Source organism: Misgurnus anguillicaudatus, chromosome 10, assembly GCF_027580225.2.
Source record: "Misgurnus anguillicaudatus chromosome 10, ASM2758022v2, whole genome shotgun sequence".
Classification (NCBI taxonomy): domain Eukaryota; kingdom Metazoa; phylum Chordata; class Actinopteri; order Cypriniformes; family Cobitidae; genus Misgurnus; species Misgurnus anguillicaudatus.
In genome coordinates this window covers 37,688,493-37,711,647 of record NC_073346.2, presented here as the reverse complement: position 1 = coordinate 37,711,647, position 23,155 = coordinate 37,688,493, and the positions used below count along the sequence as shown (strand labels likewise).

Here is a 23,155-nt window from a genome sequence, read left to right as displayed (position 1 = left end):
CAATGCAGCAACAAAGCGGTTGTAGCACTTTTTAAAGAGTTTATTAATCGTTCATGTTATATATTGTGGTTGCATTCGTGAGTTATAAAAAATTTAACTACTAAACTAGGCTCGTAATATTAAAGTATCCATAAATTAATCGAATTAAATCGTAATTGCATCTAAGAAATGTCGGATGTATCGGCGAACATCGCCGGCGAAGATAATCGATACTGTATCTTATCGCAATGAACACCCCTAGTGCTTACACCCAACTTTTTTACGTCTAGCTGGTGCAACTGGCCAATTGATTTATTTTTGTGCAGCCCGCCACGAGCGCACGCTCCAAAAAAGGGCTCGGTTTCATTTCATAGCAGATTTTTGTGACCTGAAATGTGTGACTGTTGTCAGATCAGACTGCTACCTTAAGACAGATTAGTTCAGTGTTCAGCATTCAGCCAACCAATCGCATGCTTGATTTCCGAAATAGATTTTGTTTTTGTAAATGTCAAAACCATTATTATTGTAGCAATGCGAAGTCAATATTTCATAGATTTGCTTTGAAGAATATTCTAAAACTTCCATAAAAGCGTCCACTTGTCCTCGTCTCATTTAGTGTGGGTATTTTTAGAGAGTTTCATATCAAGAAAGTGTCATTGTGAAGGTTTCATGGGAATGCAAATTGCATCTCAGGCAGAACGTATTGCCTCATACCGATCGGCTTTTACAGGACTGTAGGGATCTGGGTGTCTGCAGAGCTGTCTTTCTGCTAAAAGTGGGACTGTAAGTGGTTTTCGTGTGCGTGTTTGTTTATTTTGTAACTTGAAGTTTTGCTTGTTTGGCTTCGGTTTAGTTCTTAAAAACACCTTGCGTAAGCTCAGCAGACCAAGAGTTTCAAAGCAAATTACATCTCAGTATCTCATTCATATTCAGTGTTTGCCTGTCAAGACGGAGGGATGATGAATTTAGTTGTTAGGCCTCGGTGGTACGCACACTTATACCGAATCTCTCCGTGCACGAGGCTCGATGAATGATTGGCGGAGCTGCATGTCACATGTCATCAATGGAAGATGGCTGAGATGGGCGTGGATAGCAAAGTACTAGCAGCGATTAGGAAAAGTGCTTTTTCTCACAAGAATATCATTGTTAGGTGCAGAGTGTTGAAAGTGATGCTGGAGCGTGTAGTAGGAATGGAAAATAACCCTTGTGCTTTTATCAAGGGTCTAAAATGCAACAGGGGTGACATAAGTACCTTTCTGCTGTTACTGTGCTATAATTTCGACATGAAACCAACGTTGACCCTGTTTATTTTCTCAGTTTACGATTAAATCGAGCACATTATTCCAAACCAAAGTGTTTGAATTCGTTATTTGCAAAATTAAGGCTTTTTTAAAATGGGTTGTGAATATATTTCAAGTTGACTTCAAAGAGAAGCCAGCCGGCGAATTCAGGGTTATTTGGTTTTCGTACATTACTGTCTTCAGTCCTTCAGAGTCCCTTGTCCGTACACATCAAACATTTCTGTCTTCAGGGAAATATTATGGCCTTGGGCTTTCATATGATTGAGTTGTTTTTACTGATTCAACACCAGTTGTAGAGTTGTGTTTACCCTTTGTACATGCACAAAGCCATAATGGAGGCCAGATCCTCTTGATATTTGTGGAGATTTTGATGTTTGTTTGGAGATATTTTGTGTCTCTCTCTGGAGATTCGTCTGTCTGATTTGCAGTCTTGTAGTGACGTTGCGTGATGTGATGTCAGTCAAATGGGTGTCAAATTCACTGCTGGAGTGTTTGGCAGTTCACTTAAGGTGCGTGACAAAACCTGGTATGCGGTATGGATGCAATTTAAAGTGTTTATATTTTTATGTATTGCAAATAAAACTGGCATACGCAAAAATATTTTAATACGATTATACTATATAACTAATAACTATACTTTATATTTTAGCAGGCGTTGCAGTTTTAAATGCATGAACCTTTTAACTTTGAATTTTATTAGCCGTCAGCTCAGCTGAGTTCTATTATCCCGATTTTATGCGCATTTTAAAGTATCGCATAAGAAACGAGTAATGGAAATGCAAAATTTTGAATAAAATCTCTTAAAGGAATAGTCTACTCATTTTCAATATTAAAATATGTTATTACCTTAACTAAGAATTGTTGATACATCCCTCTATCATCTGTGTGCGTGCACGTAAGCGCTGGAGCGCGCTGCAACGCTTCGACAGCATTTAGCTTAGCCCCATTCATTCAATTGTACCATTTAGAGATAAAGTTAGAAGTGACCAAACACATCAACGTTTTTCCTATTTAAGACGAGTAGTTATACGAGCAAGTTTGGTGGTACAAAATAAAACGTAGCGCTTTTCTAAGCGGATTTAAAAGAGGAACTATATTTTATGGCGTAATAGCACTTTTGGGAGTACTTCGACTCGGCGCAGTAACACCCTCTCTCTCCCATTATGAGAGTGAGAAGGGGAGCGGACTTTTCATGCGAGTCGAAGTACTCCCAAAAGTGCTATTACGCCATAAAATATAGTTCCTCTTTTAAATCCGCTTAGAAAAGCGCTACGTTTTATTTTGTACCACCAAACTTGCTCGTATAACTACTCGTCTCAAAATAGGAAAAACGTTGATGTGTTTGGTCACTTCTAACTTTATCTCTTAATAGTACCATTGAATGAATGAGGCTAAGCTAAATGCTATCGAAGTGTCGCAGCACGCTCCAGCGCCCACGTGCACACACACATATGATAGAGGGATGTATCAACAATTCTCAGCCAAGGTAACAACATACTCCAATATTGAAAATGAGTAGACTATTCCTTTAAAGGCACATCGCCAAATATTTTGGCTACTAGGGGGCGCTAGACATGTATTTTAAACGTCTAGCGCCCCTAGAGGTCTTCACGGGTCCACTTAGATCCGAAAACCCGAGGTCCCACCCGATTGGGTTCGGGTCTAAAAGTTTCACTTGCCTCGGACACGGGTCGGGTACAATAATAGAGCATCGAGTCTCGGTTTATTTAAAATAAATGTTTTTGCTGAACGGATCCGAGTAGACCCGAACTCTCTCGCGTGTGTGCGTCAATGTCCTTTTCAAACCTCTCATCTGTTTGGCTTGCGACATTGTGTGGCTGGTGGTAGGTTAACTTTCGTTGAGACAGACATGTCAGTCAATTTTAAATGTACATTTTAGCGTTACCTTGGTGTCTTCATCAGATAACAAAGTAAAACCTGAGTTTCTTTCTGTCTGACTGCTGCGTGTGGGTCTGCAGAATGCACACACGTCAGTGCCGTTTACTTTCGGGTCCAGTTGGGTAAAAAAAATTGCATCGGGTCTAATTTTCTCGGGTTTGTCTCGGGTCGGGTCTTTCTTTTAAAAAAAATATTTATGCACGTCAGGTTCAGGTATAAAGTGATTCGGGTCATTTCGGGTCGGGTACATTTCTTTGGACCCAATAAGACCTCTACCTTAAGAGTTAATGGGAATAATGCAAGATGGAAACACATTCACACAATAAATTCTGACGAAGCTTTCTCATATATGGGGCTTGACATCGTCACAATGCTCTTGCTGTTAGTGCCTGCATCAAAAATTCTGCATTCCTTCTTTTGTTCACAGCATTCAGTTTAGCAATAACAAACTGCACTGCTAGTAAATGTATAACTTTGCCAATCATAGCTAAATGCAGTCCTGTCTCCAGGGTGCTTTATTTACTGTTGGTTACTAGGTTAACAATACCATCAATTTGACAGCAATTTGTGCAGAAGCACATGCATTTACTTGCATAAAGTATACTTGAAGAAAGCATTTGATTTTCAGTAATATTGGCACCATTCACTGTTTGCAAACCAAAGTGATGCTCCAACAACTTTGGACAGACGTTCAATTCCTCAAGGCAATTTCCATGATATTCCTTCTCTCACTTTCTCTGTTCTTCATTGTCATCTAGTGGAATTGAGATTCGCTGGGCTGTCACATAAAACTGACAGCGTATCGGGATCCAGCACTTCAACATGTGGTGTCTAATTCTTTCTCCTGTGTTTCTGAAGCAGTAACAGACCATTAAACTTCCATGTACGTGGATTTTAATCGACTTCATCAAGATACACACTAGGTTTGCACGATATTGGAATAATGCGATAACCAGTTAAAATAGTGCGATGTGCAATATAGGTTATGGTTATCATTTTAATTTGTAAAATTTTACATTTAAAAAAATAAAATGGCAAACAAGCATGTTAGATTCTTTTTAAGAAAACCAAGCATCACCTCACTTGACCTAAAGCTTTGATTGTGCATATGTTCACTGATATTTACATAGGAGGTATGTGGCTTTATTAAGTGCAAAAATGATCCAGAAATGGTTTTACATGTCCATTTATAACCCTAGGATTTGTAACCATAATAAAAAATGGTCTATTATTACCTTATATGGAAAATAGAAAGGGTCATAAATAATAATGTTGAGCTGTGCTCAGATCTTATGTTTGAGTCTGTATCAGATGAAGATATGGATTTTGAGGAATAATCAATTGTTTGGAGATTGTTAATGGACGTTTCTGAGTGGTAAGTGTGCGTTTTTTTTTTCAGTATGGACCTGCAAAACGGAACAGTAACGTCAATAGTAAAGCTTCAGCCTAAACGCTAGCATATAGCATTAAATAGCATTAACTAGCATATAGCGCTAACTCAGCAGTCACAACTTTGTTTTTAGCATTGTAACTACATTGTACTTAATTTAATGTGTAATTTAATGTTGGCGGTGTACATCTTGACTGTAACGTCACAGTCTGTGTTATGTTGAGATTGGTCTGTTTTCCAGCGCTCCTTTGCATGCACAAGGTTTACATAAGAAGCTGGAAACAATCATGTTTGAGGCTCACAATATGTCATTACCATGTACAGAAGTCTTATTATTTATCTGTGCCTATGTAAATACAGTTTTACATTCTACAGCAACCTTAAAACCTTGTATTTACTGCAAGCCGTAGCGCTGTGCATATCGCGGTATGCATTGCTGTTATTGTAATGGTGTAAATCGTTTTGTTGCGATAAAGCGCTGCGGTATTTGCCGATACATCAAGTGTTTCTTTGATTCGATTACGGTTTGATTTGATTAATTTATTAATACTTTTAATATTACGTGCATAGTTAATAGGGTTGGGTACCGTTCACATTTTTACCGGTACCGGTTCCGATACCGGTACCTGGAATTCGATACCGGTACCCAGCGGTACCTTTTTCAGTACTTTACTCTGACTTAAAGGTGCAGTGTGTACATTTTAGCGGCATCTAGTGGTGAGGTTACAAAATGCAACCAACGGCTTAGTCCATGTCTCACCCCTCGCTTTTGAAACACACCGCCACCGGACAAACATGTCATTGTTGGAGACAACTTAGTAAAAGAAATTGTCCTTTAAGGGCTTCTGTAGAAAACTGGCAGCACAAAATGGTGACTTCCATGTAAGGGGACCCTCAGAATATGTAGATAAAAAGGTCTCGTTTTAAGGTAATAAACACAAAACGGTTCATTATGTAAGGTCTTTATACACCCCTGATTATATAGTTTTGTAAATTATTTTGCATTTCTGTCAAAAGATCCTTCTAAAAATTACACCCTGCACCTTTAAGTGACTTTGGGTGGACATAATAAGCCCAAACCTCTCATTTTCAACATTTTGTTATTTATTTCAAAATGTTTAATAATACACACAATCTTTACAAAGAAATCCCTATAACATCCAGGGCATATGTCTTACATATAAATAAATAAATAAAACTTATAAGTAAGATAAATGATCAATGAACATGAACGTCATAAAAGCAACATAAAAGTAAACTTTTATGTAGAAAACAATACAGAGCGAGTGTTCTCTACAGCAAGGGACACAGTGAGGATGTAGAAAAGGACTGGACACAGATACTTTTTTGCCAAGCTTGCCAGCATTGGCATTTGGTTCGCATGTGGTTGAATGTGTTCTCGAACAGCCACACGGACCACCTTCTCTCCGTCCATTTATCTAATCTGAGGTATTGAGCACAAAGTTTTACGTCATTTCTGACTTTTAGCGTGAACACACAGTCTTTAGGCTTTCATTGATAAAACGAAAAGCGGCTGATCTTCGCAGTTTCATTTTGCGAGCGCATGAAAGTTGCGTGATCTTATTTCATTAATTGCGCTGAAAAATCCGAGAAAGCGCCAACATATTCATGTACAAAACACTGTGCAGCATATGTTTACTTAAAACACAAGCAGCGCCAAATTAGTTCGCGTCCATTTAAACAGTCATTTCTCCAGCTCGCGCTAAAAGGAAAGCAGAGGGACTTCCCCGCAGTCTCCACGGACCACCACTCAAAGTAATCAGGACAGAAGCGGTCGAAAGTGGACAAAAGAGACGGACTGGTGTTGATAGATACCAGGTGTTTACAGAATTTGTCTCTCTCGTCTACTTGTGATCCGATCGACGAAAACGCATCTTAATAAGCCCTCTTGTGCTTTTAAATACACATTGTGTAAGTGCTGCTTCCTCAGGTTGGATGTTTTACACTGCCTGCCTTGCACTTACTGCACTTATATTGCAGGTAGCATTGTCTGCATCATCCTTTGTGAAATTTAACCACACGTTAGATCGCTTTTTGTTAGCCATTAAGCAAGGTGCAAAGGGGTGTCACCAAGTTCCCACACGGTCTCTCTCTCCCTCTCTCTCGCGCGCGCGCGTACCAGACGCGGCGCACGGAAATGTTCTCTCAGGTACCGAAATTAAGCACCGATGGATTTTATGTGAATCGATACTGGGTAGTACCGACGCAATTCGGTCGGTGCCTATAAAAGTACCGAGTTCGGTGCCCATCCCTAATAGTTAAGCAGTAAAATTTTTAGTAACTCAAGAATGCAACCAAAATATATGACATAAACGTTTAAATGGCACAAGACTTTTTTAAGATGTCAAATAAATCTTGGGTGTCCCCAGAGTACATATGTGAAGTTTTAGCTGAAAATACTATATAAATAATTTTTTATAGCATGTTAAAATTGCCACTTTTTACGTGTGTGCAAAAATGTGCCATTTTGGGTGTGTCCTTTAAAATGCAAATGAGCTGATGAAATTCAAACACTGATCACAATGATGGTGGTTTGTTGCAATTAAAACTCAATTGTGCTTTTCTCTTCACTAAACGGCAGTGCTGTGGTTGGATAGTGCAGATTAAGGGGTGGTATTATTATAATAAGAGCTCCTTATGACATCACAAGGAGAGCCAAATTTCAACGACCTATTTTTTCATGTGCTTGTAGAGAATGGTTTACCAAAACTAAGTTGATCTTTTTTTACATTTTCTAGGTTGATAGAAGCACTGGGGACCCAATCATAGCACTTAAACATGGAAAAAGTCAGATTTTCATGCCATGGCCACTTTAAATAAACTTTTTAAAAATAGCACAATCTCTGTCCAAGTTGGGACATTTAAAACAAGAAACTAAGAAAAAATACAGAATAAATAAATAGTAAGGGAAAAAATTCACACAAAACAAGTTTATGATGGCAACATTCAAAGTTTTTAGTGTTTCAGCTGTTGCTGGCAAAGGTTTTCTACCAATATGTTTGTCCAATCCATTTACCAAATAAAAAATACGTCTTCTGTCTCTTTCACTGTTTTTGCTTTGTTGCTGCATTGCATTCACACGAAAATGCTCGCTTTGGTAGAAATGTGTAGATAGACGTTACGTCAAGAAATGAGGACATGAAAAGTTTCAAAATGAAGGTACCTCATATCGATATTGATGCATTGTATCATTAGACATTTAATCGATATATTGATCACCATCAATGTTTCGTAACACTTCTACCATATTGCGCTTATTTCAATTTATCTTGCTTCCCTAATACACATTTTTTTAACCACTTCTCCTGTAACATACAGTAGGTATTTAGTCATTCTCAACTGGCATTATTTATGAGCAGATACTCCTCGAGTGAAGTTGAGTGGTGAAGTTGGGCTTGGTTTGTTCAAAGTGATTGTCGACTCACCTGCAGAAGTGTTGTTCCTTCGTGCAAGCCGAAAGTGAGCTCTCACCGTATAAATCCTTGTTAAAGTTCACTGTTGTCTTCTCTTCACCTGCATTGACATCTCAGCAGATTCTGTCTTACTAATCCTCGGGGAACCTCGCTCTCGCTTGAATTTTTATGTAGTCTATAGACATAGTGTATGTTAATGACTGTTGTTGGTGTAAAAAGTATTTGCCACAGTGCTCGTATTGAACCCAGAACGAGACTTTTGGTAACTTGGGCTTCTGACACGTCTAATTCATCACACATCGCCAGAAAATCCACCCATTAGGGGTTTCCTTATTACACTTGCGGTCGAGTGACTGGGGAAATTCGGGATTCAGACTTTTCAGTGCACTAAAACTGAATCTACCCAATCACCTCACTCCCTCCTACGCTCTCCCATGATGCACCAGCTGGGAGCCGATCGCTTTGACTAATGAACAGCCCTGGAAATGTCAAACTTTTTTTTAGCCGGCACAATCATTCCTCAAAGTAACGCTATAAACTAATTCTCTCTCACTGCTTTCTCTCTTTTTATCTTTTTAGTTCAATACCAGATGGAGATGATGAGGAGTCTGCGGCACGTTAACATCGACCATCTCCACGTCGGCTGGTATCAGTCCACATATTACGGCTCTTTTGTCAGCCGAGCTCTGCTGGACTCTCAGTTCAGTTACCAGCATGCGATCGAAGAGTCCGTGGTGCTTATTTATGGTGAGTCGGATTAACTAATAATTATTCCTTCACAGGCAATAGACACAGCAGAAGGGATTGTGGGATTTCACTGTTGTTTTAATTTCTTTTTTATAGCATTACATGAATAATGAATGCTGGCTGTGGTTATTACAGCTTTGCGTTATTTATGGTTATTTAAATGTACTTTAAGGGGGCGTGTACACCAAAGCATTTACGCCTGTGGCAGGCGTATGTTTTTAATTGTTTGTAATGGAAGTGCTTTTCGAAAAAGCTGGCGAGTTTTGTCCACGCTGAGCACCGCCCCTCTGCATTTTTTCTGCGCTAAGTGCCCAATGTTCAACTTTAAGTGAAACGCTCAGCTCGTCAAGGTCACTTTTCACTTGGCCGTCCAATCACAGTAGAGGAGGGGCGGGACAAATATTAAGACACAACGACACAATTAACAAATCAAAAGTATCTTAGAAACAAAAGCGCTTAGCTGAAAAAACGCTTTCAAGTGCCCACAGTCTGCGTCCGCCTTCCTTTTTAGACGCGTTTAAATGCTTTGGTATACACACCATCTATTTATCTTATGTTTTTTATTTGTATCATTTAGTTTTATTTTTGACTAAACTAAACGTGGCTCTTTTCATGATCGTTGATATAGAAGCTGGCATGCCGTTAAAATAGAAACGATAAAAAACAAAGAAATAAAAATACTTTCTGCGCAATAAAATATTGTACAAATTGTTTTCAATCAGGTTTCCTAAACACTCTCCTAATTTGTGATTGGTTAGGTAGTCCCGCCTCACGCTATTGGCTGATACCTATGAACATGGGTTGGGATACCTGTTGGAAAATATATAAATTTGACTACAAGTTGTTTTATTTTTAAATGTTTATTTAATGACAGGAATACGCCTGAATTACAGAGTTAACTTTAACGGGATAGTACACTGAAAAATTTTACTTCTTTTATCATTTACTCATCCTCAAGTTGTTTCAAAACGGTATGAATTTTGTTTGTTTTGCTGAATACAAAAGGAAGATATGTTGAAGAATGTTTATACCTAAGCAGATCTGGGGCACTATTGACTTCGGTAATACTTTCTATGAAGCCCATGCTTATGATGATTTAAAGCCCCCTTTATAATTGTTTATAGGTATTTATTACTATTCTATAAATATATTTATAAAGACACAACAACACCTATAGCCCATTATAAGAACAATTATAGTTACATTTATAATATTTTATTATTACTCATAAGCGATACTTCTGCTTTTTCAACGCGCATGCTAGGGTTGTGCCGAGACGAGAGTATCGTGTATCGACGATCCTCAGACATATCGCTAATATTGGGCTTTCAAGATGATAGTTATTATTCTTTGTCAAATAACTGAATTGTTTTATAATTTTGATATAACTAGAGTTTTTCCTCCAAAAAAATCCTGTCCACACATGCTCGGTTTAAATGAAATCTCTGTTCTCATGAAAAAGCAAAAACAGCCTATCAAGTGCTGTCAAGAGTATGCCACACCAGCAGGCAGCGATATAACCCAAATCGTAAAGCCACCTTGGGCAATCATTAGCATGACAAAAGTGACGTCACAAGGCAAAAACCCCAGTTTTATTGTCTACACGACAACATTGTAACCGGTGTTTCTTAAAGTCCTCACCCTGGCAGGGGTATTCCTAAATGTATCAGTGCCCTGTTTTCGTGTGGACAACGACCGAACCGCGTAAAAAAAGTCACAGTTATAAAATTACCCATGTCCGTGTGGACTAGGACTAAATCTGCATTACTAAAAAGTTGTAACTATAAATCTGCATTACTAATAAGTTGTAACTATAATATAAAGACATTATAACAATGCAGGCTTTGTCTTTATTCAATATATATGCGCATGGAAAAAGCAAATGCATCACTTCTAAGTAATACAATTATTATAAATGTAACTATAACTGCTCTTATAATGGTGTATAGGTGTTGTTGTGTCTTTATAAACAATTATAAAGGGGGCTATAATTCATTATAAGCATGGGCTTCATAGAAGTCATGGGCTTTATAGAGGTCAAGTGTTACCTTGACTTCTATAAAAAAAATTATACTGTGGATATCTTTGTGTTCATCAGAACAAAAAAATTAATACGGGTTTGGGTAAGTAAATGATGACAGAATTCCCATTTTTTGTGAACTATCCCTTTAAGTTAAATTTTGGCACGTTTCTTTTACATTTCTGTATTTCATTAATTTAAAATTTAAAGAGGAAGTCATTTTTGTGCCATTGCATTTGGACCTGTAAATACATCTACATTGAAGGAGGTGTGCGTGATTTTTGAAAAACCGAGTACCAAAACACACTTGTAATCAATCAGCAGTAAGGGGCGTGTCTACTAACCGACATCGTTGCCTGGGTTGCGTATGTGAGGGGTGGGTCTATCAAAAGAAGGTTCAGATTTGATTGGGGTAGGGGCGTGTTTGTTTAGCTGATTTCAAACATCAACATTGGCTTTCAGAGATCATGCACCCCGCCTTTAATGCATTTGCAGACTCTTTTATTCAAAGCAACAGCAAAGCATGTGTGTTCCCTGAACCCAAACATTTGGCACGGCTAACACAATGCTCTACCGGTTGGGCGATAGGAACATTAATTACAGTTAACAGCCTACAGTTAGACTAATGAACTTCATTATGAAAATGAGCTATTTTTCTGTACCGATCATTAGTGTCTTTTATTATATTTGCAGTTGTCACAGTTTTATATGACTAATAAACAACATAGACCCAATGCTGTGAGTTAGTGACTTTACCTCGAGTCGATAATAACCTTGCTGCCATCATGATGTGGTTGATTTAAGTGTGTGTGGTGTTGAGAGACGGTGTTGGGTGATGGCTTTGCTCAGGAAGTCTTCATTTCACACGGCTGTGCCGTTCTTTATATTTAATCATACCCCCTTTAAACCTATCAATAATGCAGACTGATATATTAAAGGCTAAATAAAAATCTCTCTGCATACGGGGCGAGGTCTAGAGACATCAGATTGTTTCTGCGTGAACGTAGCGGCTCGACACGGGCGTGTTTTGATTGAAAAACTCATTTCGATACATCACGCAGTCCAGCGCGTCTTTATAACTGATACTTTCTTCTCAAGTTTGTATTAAGTAAGTCACTGAAGTATGTCCCTCTATGTCTGTGTATCACATCTGTTGCATGCTGTCGCTTTCCACATACAATAGCATCATCTCATATTGTGTACAAACCAATCAGAAATGTGCTTTAATTAAGGCTTAGGAGAAAAGTGGTCATCACCACGAATACGCTTTTAAATACGTGACTATCGCTAATGATTCAATATAACTAACACTTAAACGTTATACAAGAGACTGGTGGGATAGAAGTGTTTACCAAAGTAGCTGATCAATAAACTTGTGACCACATTTAGATAGTTAAGTGAAACTAATCTGGTGTTTTTCATAGATGGGATGCATGCCATACATGGGCTTTGTTTCAATCTAGAACATTTCTTAGTAGGCAGCATCATTTATACATGTCTGTCTGTCCATCCATCTATCAAACAGCCAGTCTGTCTGTCTGTCTATCTGTCTGTTTATTTGTGTGTCTATCTATCTACCTGTCTATTTATCAACCTACATACCTATCTATCTGTGTCTGTTTGTATGTCTGTCTGGTCTATCTTTTGGTCTTTCTGTCTATCTACCTACATACATCTGTCTATCTATACATCTTTCTATCAATAGACCCTTTTACTGTTTGTATACAATGATGACGTGGCAGCGTATGCGCACTCATTTTGGCAACAGAAATATGGCAAGAATCAGCAGTGAAGCAACACAGACAGAGAAAGTACATATCTATATTCTATCTATACTTGTCTGTCTATCTATACCTGTCTATCTGTCTATCTATACCTGTCTGTCTGTCTACCTCTATACATCTGTTTATCTATACCTTCAAACATCTGTCTATCTACACCTGCATACATCTGTATATCTATACCTCCATACATATGTCTATCAATACATCTGTTGATCTTCACCTCCATAAATCTGTCTATACATTTCTCTATCTATATATCTATACCTGTCTATTTGTCTATCTATACCTGTCTATCTATACCAGGTCTATCTATACCTGTCTATACTTGTCTATCTGTCTGTCTATACTTGTCTGTCTGTCTATCCATACATCTGTCTATCTATACCTCCATACATCTGTCTGTCTATACATCTTTCTATTTATACATCTGTCTATCTATACCTGTCTATCTTTATATCTATATCTGTCTATCTATACCTGTCTCTCTGTCTATCTTTACCTGTATCTGTCTGTCTAAGCCTGTTTATCTGTCTATCTATACCTGTCTATTTATTCATGTCTATCTGTCTATATATTCCTGTCTGTCTGTCTATCTGTCTGTCTATACCTGTCTACATATACATATCGATCTAAACGTGTCAATCTGTCTATCTATACCTGTCTATCTGTCTATCTATACCCGCATCTGCCTTTCTATACCTGTCTATCTATTCCTGTCTATCTGTCTATCTATACTTGTCTATCTATACCTATCTATATGTCTATCTATACCTATCCGTCTGTCTACCTCTATACATCTGTTTATCTATACCTTCAAACATCTGTCTATCTACACCTGCATACATCTGTATATCTATACCTCCATAAATCTGTTTATACATTTCTCTATCTATATATCTATACCTGTCTATCTGTCTATCTATACCTGTCTATCTATACCTGTCTATACTTGTCTATCTGTCTGTCTATACTTGTCTGTCTGTCTGTCTGTCTGTCTGTCTATCTATACCTCCATACATCTGTCTGTCTATACATCTGTTTATCTATACCTGTCTATCTTTATATCTATATCTGTCTATCTATACCTGTCTCTCTGTCTATCTATACCTGTCTATCTGTCTGTCTATATCTATCTTATCTGTCTATCTATACCTGCATCTGTCTTTCTATACCTGTCTATCTATTCCATTTCTATCTGTCTATCTATACTTGTCTGTCTGTCTATCTATCTGTCTATCTATAGCTATCTATCTGTCTATCTATACTGGCATCTGTCTTTCTATAACTGTCTATCTATACCTATCTATCGGTATATCTATACCTGCATCTGTCTATCTATTCCTGTCTATCTATACATGTCAATCTGTCTATCTATACCTGCCTATCTGTCTATCTATACCTGTCTATCTGTCTGTCTATCTATACCCATCTTATCTGTCTATCTATACTTGCATCTGTCTTTCTATACCTGTCTATATATTCCTGTCTATCTATACGTGTCAATCTTTCTATCTATACCTGTCTATCTGTCTATCTATACCTGTCTATCTGTCTGTCTATCTATACCTATCTTATCTGTCTATCTATACGTGTCAACCTGTCTATCTATACCTATCTGTCTATCTATACCTATCTTATCTGTCTATCTATACCTGCACCTGTCTTTCTATACTTGTCTATCTATTCCTGTCTATCTGTCTATCTATATGTGTCAATCTGTCTATCTATACCTGTCTATCTGTCTGTCTATCTATACCTATCTTACCTGTCTTTCTATACTTGCATCTGTCTTTCTATACCTATCTTATCTGTCTATCTATCTATACCTGCATATGTATTTCTATACCTGTCTATCTGTCTATCTATACGTGTCAATCTGTCTATCTATACCTATCTGTCTGTCTGTCTGTCTGTCTGTCTGTCTATTAGGTTTGCATTAATATGCAATGCATTATGGGATACATGTGATGCTGACTTAGATGCTTGTCTGTCTGTCTATCTATACCAGTCTATCAATTAGGTTTGACATTGTGAGCTGACTTCACAATGCATTATGGGATACATGTGATGCTGACTTAGAATCTGGCAAAAAGGAGGCCTCTTATCGAAGCTACATAATCACGCTGTCCACTTTTTGGATTCGCCTTCTAGGTGTTGAAAAGAGCCATCGTACATAAACATTAGGTTGAGAAAAGCTAGAAAATATTCCCATAGCTCTTTAAGTCCTAAACCTTATCTTATCGGCTTTCTATTTCATTCAGACCGTGTCGATCAAATGCTCTAGCCAGAAAATGGCCACCTGTGACCGTAGATTGTGGTACGTTTGGCAAAAGAAGGGCATTTTAGAAGTGCGCGGGACGCCTCTGCAGGGCTGATGTGAGTGGCAGGGCAGATAAGACGCATGTGAACACTTCTAAAGCCTTTCTGACAACCCACTGACAAGCACATTAATTCACTTACTAAAAGCAATGGTGAGCTTTTGTGACGCCGGGCTTGATTATGAAACCTGACAGCACCCGCAGTCGATGATTTCTTTATATTAGCGGATAAAGGCTTCGCTGTGTGTGACCTACCGCCCCTCAGTCCTTAGATTGGTTATCCAAAGCGTGAATATAAATGTCTTGTATGGTGGTTTTAACTCTCTGACCTTTCAGTTATTATCATGCACCTTTTTGTTCCATTACTACTGAACCTTTAAAGTCTTTACAAAACCTTGCGAATGCTTTATTGGTTAATATGATGCATATCTATTCAAATGATTTCACTAGATGTAGAACCACAAATGTAACCAGCAAGGCTTAGTTTTATATCACTATATATTCACACAGTACTCAAATTTACAATATTATCAGTAAACATCTAAATGCTTTTAATGTGTTTTATGGTCTGTTCAGTGTCCTAAAGAGTGTGTTATTAGATAAGTGTCATGAATCTTCTGTCTTTAAACCAAACAAACACACAACACAGTTTTACAGTTCAAACTTCATTTCAATTCATTGTCGCAATACTCTGATTTAATGATTTGCTTGCATCATCAATCCATAATGCAAGTCTCTGTATGTTAACCCTTTGTAGTGTTTTCTAAATTGGTAGGAGAGAGCGGGGCACAACCTGACGCATTTTGGTTTTGACTCGATCATTCAAACAGTAATTGATTTAGATTAATAATAGTTATACACAACCAACAAACACATCTCAGCTACAAAGCAACACTTAAAGTTTGTTTTTGGAAACTATCGTTTTTGTACAGTAACACCGAAAGTGGCAGAAGTGCAAATTTTATGACTTACCCCATAGGTGGGATTTATTTTAATAGATTTGTGACCCTTGTACAGAAGTAATAGCCAAAAAGACATTGTATGGCTCAAAATGATTGGTTTTTCTTTTATGCCAAAAATCATTAGGATGTTATGTAAAGATCATGTTCCATGAAGATAAATTTGTTTAATTTTCCACCATAAATATTTGAAAACTTTTTTTTTATTGTCCTGTCCTAACAAACCAAACATTAATGGAAAGCTTATTCAACTTTCAAATTATGTTCCTCTCCAGGGTGTGGTTATCTCTATTGCTTGTACACTTTTTCTACCACATCTTTTCCCTCCCTTCGCCTCTCTATTATTGTGCTTGGACACAGAGCTCTGTGAACAGCCAGCCTCTTTTGCAATGACCTTTTGTGTCTTGCCCTCCTTGTATAAGGTGTCAATGGTCATCTTTTTGACAACTGTCAAGTCAGCAGTCTTCCCCATGATTGTGTAGCCTACAAAACTAGACTGAGAGACCATTAAAAAGGCCTTTCCAGGTGTTTTGAGTTAATTAGCTGATGTGTCACCAGGAGTATTCAATATTGAACCTTTTCACAATATTCTATATAGTGAATAGTTGTCAGTTATAATCATCAAAATTAAAAGAAATAAACATTTGAAATATATCAGTCTGTGTGTAATGAATGAATATAATATACACATTTTACTTTTTGAATGGAATAAGTGAAATACATAAACTTTTTGATGATATTCTAATTATATGACCAGCACCTGTACAATTGGATTTGATTTGGTGGCCAACTCAGAAATCAAATAAACATATTCAATGCCTACAAAACACACTTGTTTCAATATCTTTGTAAAAACACAACAAAACTTTTCACAAATTCACAGGAAATCATCTTCTGACAGTAGCTAGGTTTCCATCAAAACGTGAAGCAAATCTTTTTAAAATTCTATAAAAAGAAAAATTTATGCAAATTAGGTGCGCTTCCATCAAGTATTCAAGGGAATGGTGGTGGTATTGGTAACCTAGTAACCAACAGTAAATAAAACAAGGCACACTTAGAAAATGGAGACAGGACTGCATTTAGTTACGATTAGTTAGTTATTACAAGGTATAAATTACTAGCAGTGCCGCTTGTAATTGCCAAACTAAATGCTGTGCACAAAAGAAGGAATGCAGAATTTTTGATGCAGGCACTAACAGCAAGGGCATTGCGACAACGTCAAGCCCCTTATATGGTAAAAACAACGTCAGCTGATACAGCAAGACAGTCACGTGGGTTTACTATTTTTTCCATAAGTCCAAAACCACCTCAAGCGAGCGTTAAACCGTTTTTGTGAATTAAGGGATTTTTATTAGAAATTTGGTGTTTCGATTAGTGATGGGAAAATATATTGCAGAGGCCGATTCTCACAAAAACTTGGTTTTAAAAATGTCAAGCATGAAAATGTAAAATTTGCTTAAATTTACTTTTTTTCCCACCAGACATTGAAAAACATGGGAACATAAATGGGAACATTGATTTAAAAACTTTTGCTTATCATTTAACACTTTGCGGTAACATCTGTTGCAGTAATGATAATCAAAATGTCGTGTAAGCATTCTGACCAGACAATATTTCAAATTAACTGTACAAAAAATGATCTTACCTGGTAGCCATCTTGAAGTAACTGGTCCATGTGCTTGGTCACTCAAAATCAAACTTTATTAAAATTCTGTATGTGTGCTTAAACTGTTCTCAAAAAGTGTTGCGGAGGATGAGAACATCAGGCATGGACACATCATTTTCCTAATTTTTCTTCATTATTATTATACATGAATATTCAGTAAATATTTTTTCTGTCATCTAAAGTAGTCTAGCAAAACATCCATTTATTTTTTTTCTTAATATTTTTGTTTTAATTTGATTAAATTACAACATAACGCATGTTCAAACACAGCCGGACACATTGCGGTAATGAGAAATTTCAGCAGAAAATGAGATAAAATCACACATTGTGCAAGGTGGAACACAGTATTGTGTTAATTCTGATGCTTTTTAATGTTACTATATTACACATTTTAAAGCTAAAATCAATAGTGCCGTGGTGTTTCAATGGTTTCGTGAGAATCACCCATATATCGGCCAATATTTGGATTTTTTTTATCTGCATCGGCCAATACATTTCTTTATTACTTAAATTTGTTGTTTGTAATGAAAAGTGTCACTCAATGTAAAGCCAAAATCTGATAGACAGATTCACATTTTAACATGACATTAACATATGTCACACACAACACCACACTTATTCAAACAGTAACGTGAGATGTCAGATCCACATTAATTATGTCTTGTAAATATGTTTTAAGTACTTTAAAAGGGTATATTTATAAATGTTATGCATAACAAATGTTTATTTAGTTTCACCAATGTTCTGCTTGTCTCTTATTTACGGTAATAACATTTGTGTTATATTGTTCATACAGCTTTCCTAATATTGGTATCAGCCATAAATACATCACTCATTTAAAAATGTTCATAAAATCAGTGTGATGGAAACACAGCTACAGAGAGAAAAGTTTTTACCCTTGTAAATATCAAATTTGATGCATTTATGGTTTCTATTTATTGTAGCTGAATTTTTTTAATGACTCAAGTTGTATCTTTAAAGAAATTCAAATCTTTTTTTTCTACTTTTTTTGAATTCATGCACTGGCACTGCATTCATACATGAAGTGTGACTCAATGGCATAATAATTTTGGGCTGTATGCACTTAACCTTGTGGTGGCACTTTCTAAAACTGTTTTTCTCTCTAGATCCCATAAAAACGGCACAGGGTTCTCTTTGCCTGAAGGCCTACAGGTTAACACCCAAACTGATGGAGATCTGTAAGGAAAAAGACTTCTCACCAGAGGGGCTTAAGAGCTCATCCACTGAATGACTTATGAACAAGTGGAAGATTTTTGGATTTTATTAACAATAATAAAGGCTAGACAAAAAAAACATAATTATTTTAATAATAAGAATACTGTTGATGGAGATGTGAGAAATAACATGGCGAAATATTAACAAAATTATTGTAAGATAAAAGTATTTGTACTTTGAGCTGAAACTGTATTGCAATAATGTTGAGAGAAATAATAAACTTATATAAACCCTGTATGCATGTTTACTTGGTTATATTGACAGCATAAATTTACTATAACCTGACATTGATCTGATCCTGGATGCTTAATGATCAATAGCCATGTTTTGTTCACAACCTCTTAAGAAAATTAACCATGGTTTAACTTTAGTAATCATAGTTTTTTATTCATATTAAAATTAAATCTACCAAGGTTTCCACATGTCCCAGTATGCCATGATATTTGTTGAAACTATGGTTATACAAATAGCAATCATACCCATCAAAAAGCATGGTTATTTAACTTTTACACGGTTAATTTTCTTTAGGGTTCCTGGAGCTACAGTACAGTACTGAGTTGTCATATGAATATCGAATTTCTTCCAACTATAAATGCTTCATTTCCTTTCACTTTACTTCATTCACTTCCTGTATCTGTCGCCGTTTATCTTCGCTAATGAGAATCTTCCCCAACACGAGCGAACACGATCTCATTCTCGCTCTTCAGTGACGGCGTTTTATTTGTCACGATGTGACGCCTGCAGTCGACACTGTCACACCAAACAAACAAATGCACAAAGTTTACAACCTCGCTGGCTTCTGGCAGATGGTAATTGCTTTTAAATTGCTGCTAGACGTAAGTTTAATGGGAGGAATGTATCAGCAGAAGCGTGATGTTGGAGAGATCACAAGTACAAATTCCACCGGTCGAGTGAAAGCGGTTTTTCGCCCAGGGGACCGAAGCGCTTTAGGGATCGCTGGGGGTAAAAAGGCTTTCTCGAAAACATTAAAGGTGTTCCTGTGACCCGTTTCAACCTTGTCAGATATCAGCGCCACCAGGCTGACAGGGTTGTTTATCATTCAACAGCATATCCTGAATATTTAACTAGTCATAGAGTGGAATGATTATTGATTATGAAAATTAGTCTCTATTTGTGTTGTCAGCAAAGGTTCTTGAATACAGATGGCCTGTCGAATTCATACAGAATATCAATCTGAATTTGGTGACTGTATCTCACAGTAATATTATTATAATGTATGTGAAAAAACTTATTTGTATAAAGGCAATAAATAGAATAAACTGAGCTGGTAAATTAAAGGTATAAAATGTAAAAAAAAAATGCATTAAAATATCTAAAAATCGTTAGCACCGTGTTATATATTTTGTTCAGTTGTGTACTTAAAGGTGCAGTGTGTAAATTTTAGCGGCATCTAGTGGTGAGATTGCATATTGCAACCAACAGTTCAGTTCACAGCTCATCCCTTGCTTTTGAAACACATAGAGAAGCTACGGTAGCTGACACAGGACAAAAATGTCATCATTGGAGACAACTTTATAAAAAGGTTTGTCCGTTAAGGGCTTCTGTAGAAACATGGCGTCACAAAATGGCGACTTCCGTGTAGGGGGACCCTCCGTGTATGTGGATAAAAACGTCTCATTCTAAGGTAATAAAAACATGATGGGTCATTATAAAAAGGTCTTTATTCACCCCTGATCATATAGTTTTGTATATTATTTTGCATTTCTGTCAAGAGATCCTTCTAAAAATTACACACTGCACCTTTAAATCATATCAAATGATATCGACATTGTTTGAATCCAGAGAAAATTACAGTTTTAACCAGTGTAACATCCCTCCGCATTGCGTCACTTGTCAATAACGTTGTGTCTGCATTATCGACGATTTTTGCTTTTACTGATATAAAAACCATAAGGGGTGTGATGACACATTTACCCCACGAGACGAGACACCAGATTGGGTTTTTACACATTTGTGACCCCGTCTATGAAAGCGCAGCTAAAGTCGCGTAATCTAATTTTGAGATTTAGAGCATCAAAGTAGACATAAAAATTACAAAAATATGTAATTTGTGATTATTGTGGTAAATGACAGATTAAAAACTAAGACTTAAATATACTTAAACTTTTATTTTAACATGAAAATATTGAAATTAATGATTTTATTGACACTACGCTTTATTATTTGCGCAAAAAATACCTGAACTTGGCTTGCTAAAACATTGAATTTCATTGTATCTGTGTTCACTTTAGGCGCAAAAACACACGATGATGATTTTTATATCATTCATTTCAAGAAACTTTTCTGTCATTAGAAAGTAAAACAAACCATAATATTAAATCGTGCAAGTTAAAATCGGCTCAGTGCCGGTCGTAAAAAACGTAAATGACAGAAAAATGGGGTCACATTTTAAGAAATTCTCAAAGATGATAAATATACATTTTTTTAAATGTTTTAACTAATCTAGGGCTCTTACTCAGACTTGATATGCGTTCCTAAATGAACATTATAAAAAAAGAGTACATGCAGTTAAAAAAAATGTATATATTATGATATAACTTTATACTGATATCGTGAGACTAGAAATCATTAACGTTTTTAATATCGCAAAATCTCATGACACGAGATCTCATCACACATCACACATTCAATTGTTTTCTGGCGCTGCGCAGACCAATTTATGTATGACATCACAGTATTGTGTAAGTGATCACGATTAGGGCTGGGTGTCGATTCAGATGTTCCAGATGGATTTCGATTCACAAGCTATCAAATCGATTTAATTTCGATTCTCGGTTCGATGTACGATTCCGATTTTCTGATCGATTTTTATACTCGAATCTCGATTCAACTCAATGAATTTAGATTGAATACAAATACTATATTTATAAAAAAGAACAGTAAACATACGTTTACAAGTGGGTAATTAATAAAAATAAATTAATAGCCACAAACCTGTATATTAAACTCTTTTATTTTAGGTACACTTGGGTAGATTAAAACATAACCCATCTCTAATTTTCAAATGCATACAATTATGTTAAATACAATACAATTTTGATGCAAGATGAAAAACATATTCTGAAAAAAGTCATGACAGTCGCATTCCTTGATTAAACAGGATCAGGTTATTTCATAAAAAAAAAAAATCGATTCATGGCCTTTGAGAATCGATTTTGAATCGACCAGGTAAAAAACGATTAATCGGAAAATCAATTTTTTTGCCCAGCCCTAATCACGATATAAATGATATATAAATATAAATGATGTTATATTTTAATTGATTTATGCAGCGCTGCATGTGGAAGTAGTATTTATAGTGTCTATCAAACCACTTTGATAATTGCTTAGTGACCTCTAGCAGTGAAAATTACATATTGTGCCTTTAAAAAATGTAATATCAAGTATATTACCTCTTCACTTTATTTGCTTCGAATGTGTGAAATAGTTTTTGTGCAATTTAATAATAAAAGAAACAAATCATGCAATATATTCTTGACAGTTGCTTCTCTACAAACAAATCATGTTTGTAACTCAAACATCTTTTCTTCCACAGGCTTAAGGCAGCCAATGTTGGGTATGAGCACATGTTTGAAGAAGTTCCCATCACCATCAAGAATTCTCACCTCATAAACGTCCTCATGTGGGAACTACAGGAGAAGAATACAGTGGCCGACAAGCACGAGTTACTAAGTCTGTCAAGCAGGTGAGAATCTGCCCTGACCCCTACAGCTAAACCCTGAGGCGTGCGGTGACTCGACATGGAAAACATTCGTCATTTACTGATTCATCTTGTCAACCTGTGTCACATATAAAGCCTCCAGTCTGTTTTGCTCTGGAAGTTGACCAAGAAAACACGGTACACGCTGACATGCCCTTACGGCACGGTTTAATCCAGACCCTTCAAATGGGGCACATGTGGTGCTTGGACTCAAAGTTAAAAAGCAAAAGCGTCGTAAATACTAACTGCCTGGGAGCAGAGAAATCCTCTAAATGCAAAGCTTTGAATTTATTCAATTCGGTGGCTAAGTTGATTTTATGCATCCTTTTTAGAGAAATTTTATATCTCAGATTTGCATGCGTCTAGTAAACCACCTGGTTCCAGTAAAAATCTGTGGTTATTATCTGGTCTTGCATCAGATTCCAAATTTTGGACACTGAGGCTATGTCCACACGAAGCCTTTGCATTCCCTATCCGATCATTTTTTTTCCTTGCTCTAAAAAAATAATCCGTAAACACAAAACCACTGAAACCGACTGAAAGCGGTGTAGTATATATGCCGGACCAGTATGGGGTGCTGTAATTCTGCCACAGATATACACTACACACGGAGAAGAAGACTTTGAGCATGCGCATAACCAACGTATGGTGTTGTCCATTATCGCTTGTTGCTCACCACAATTGCATAGAAGCAATAGATT

At 36.7% G+C, this 23,155-nt stretch overlaps 1 protein-coding gene across 1 annotated transcript in view; it reads left to right on the top strand.

The window, feature by feature from the left end:
• eif3ha (eukaryotic translation initiation factor 3, subunit H, a) overlaps positions 1-23,155 on the top strand; it is a 95,130-nt gene that overhangs the window by 47,877 nt on the left and 24,098 nt on the right. Inside the window, exons 3-5 of the mRNA XM_055211342.2 lie at positions 8,583-8,750; positions 18,625-18,724; positions 22,290-22,439. Coding sequence (XP_055067317.2) covers positions 8,583-8,750; positions 18,625-18,724; positions 22,290-22,439 — 418 coding nt within the window. The remainder of the gene's footprint in view (positions 1-8,582; positions 8,751-18,624; positions 18,725-22,289; positions 22,440-23,155) is intronic.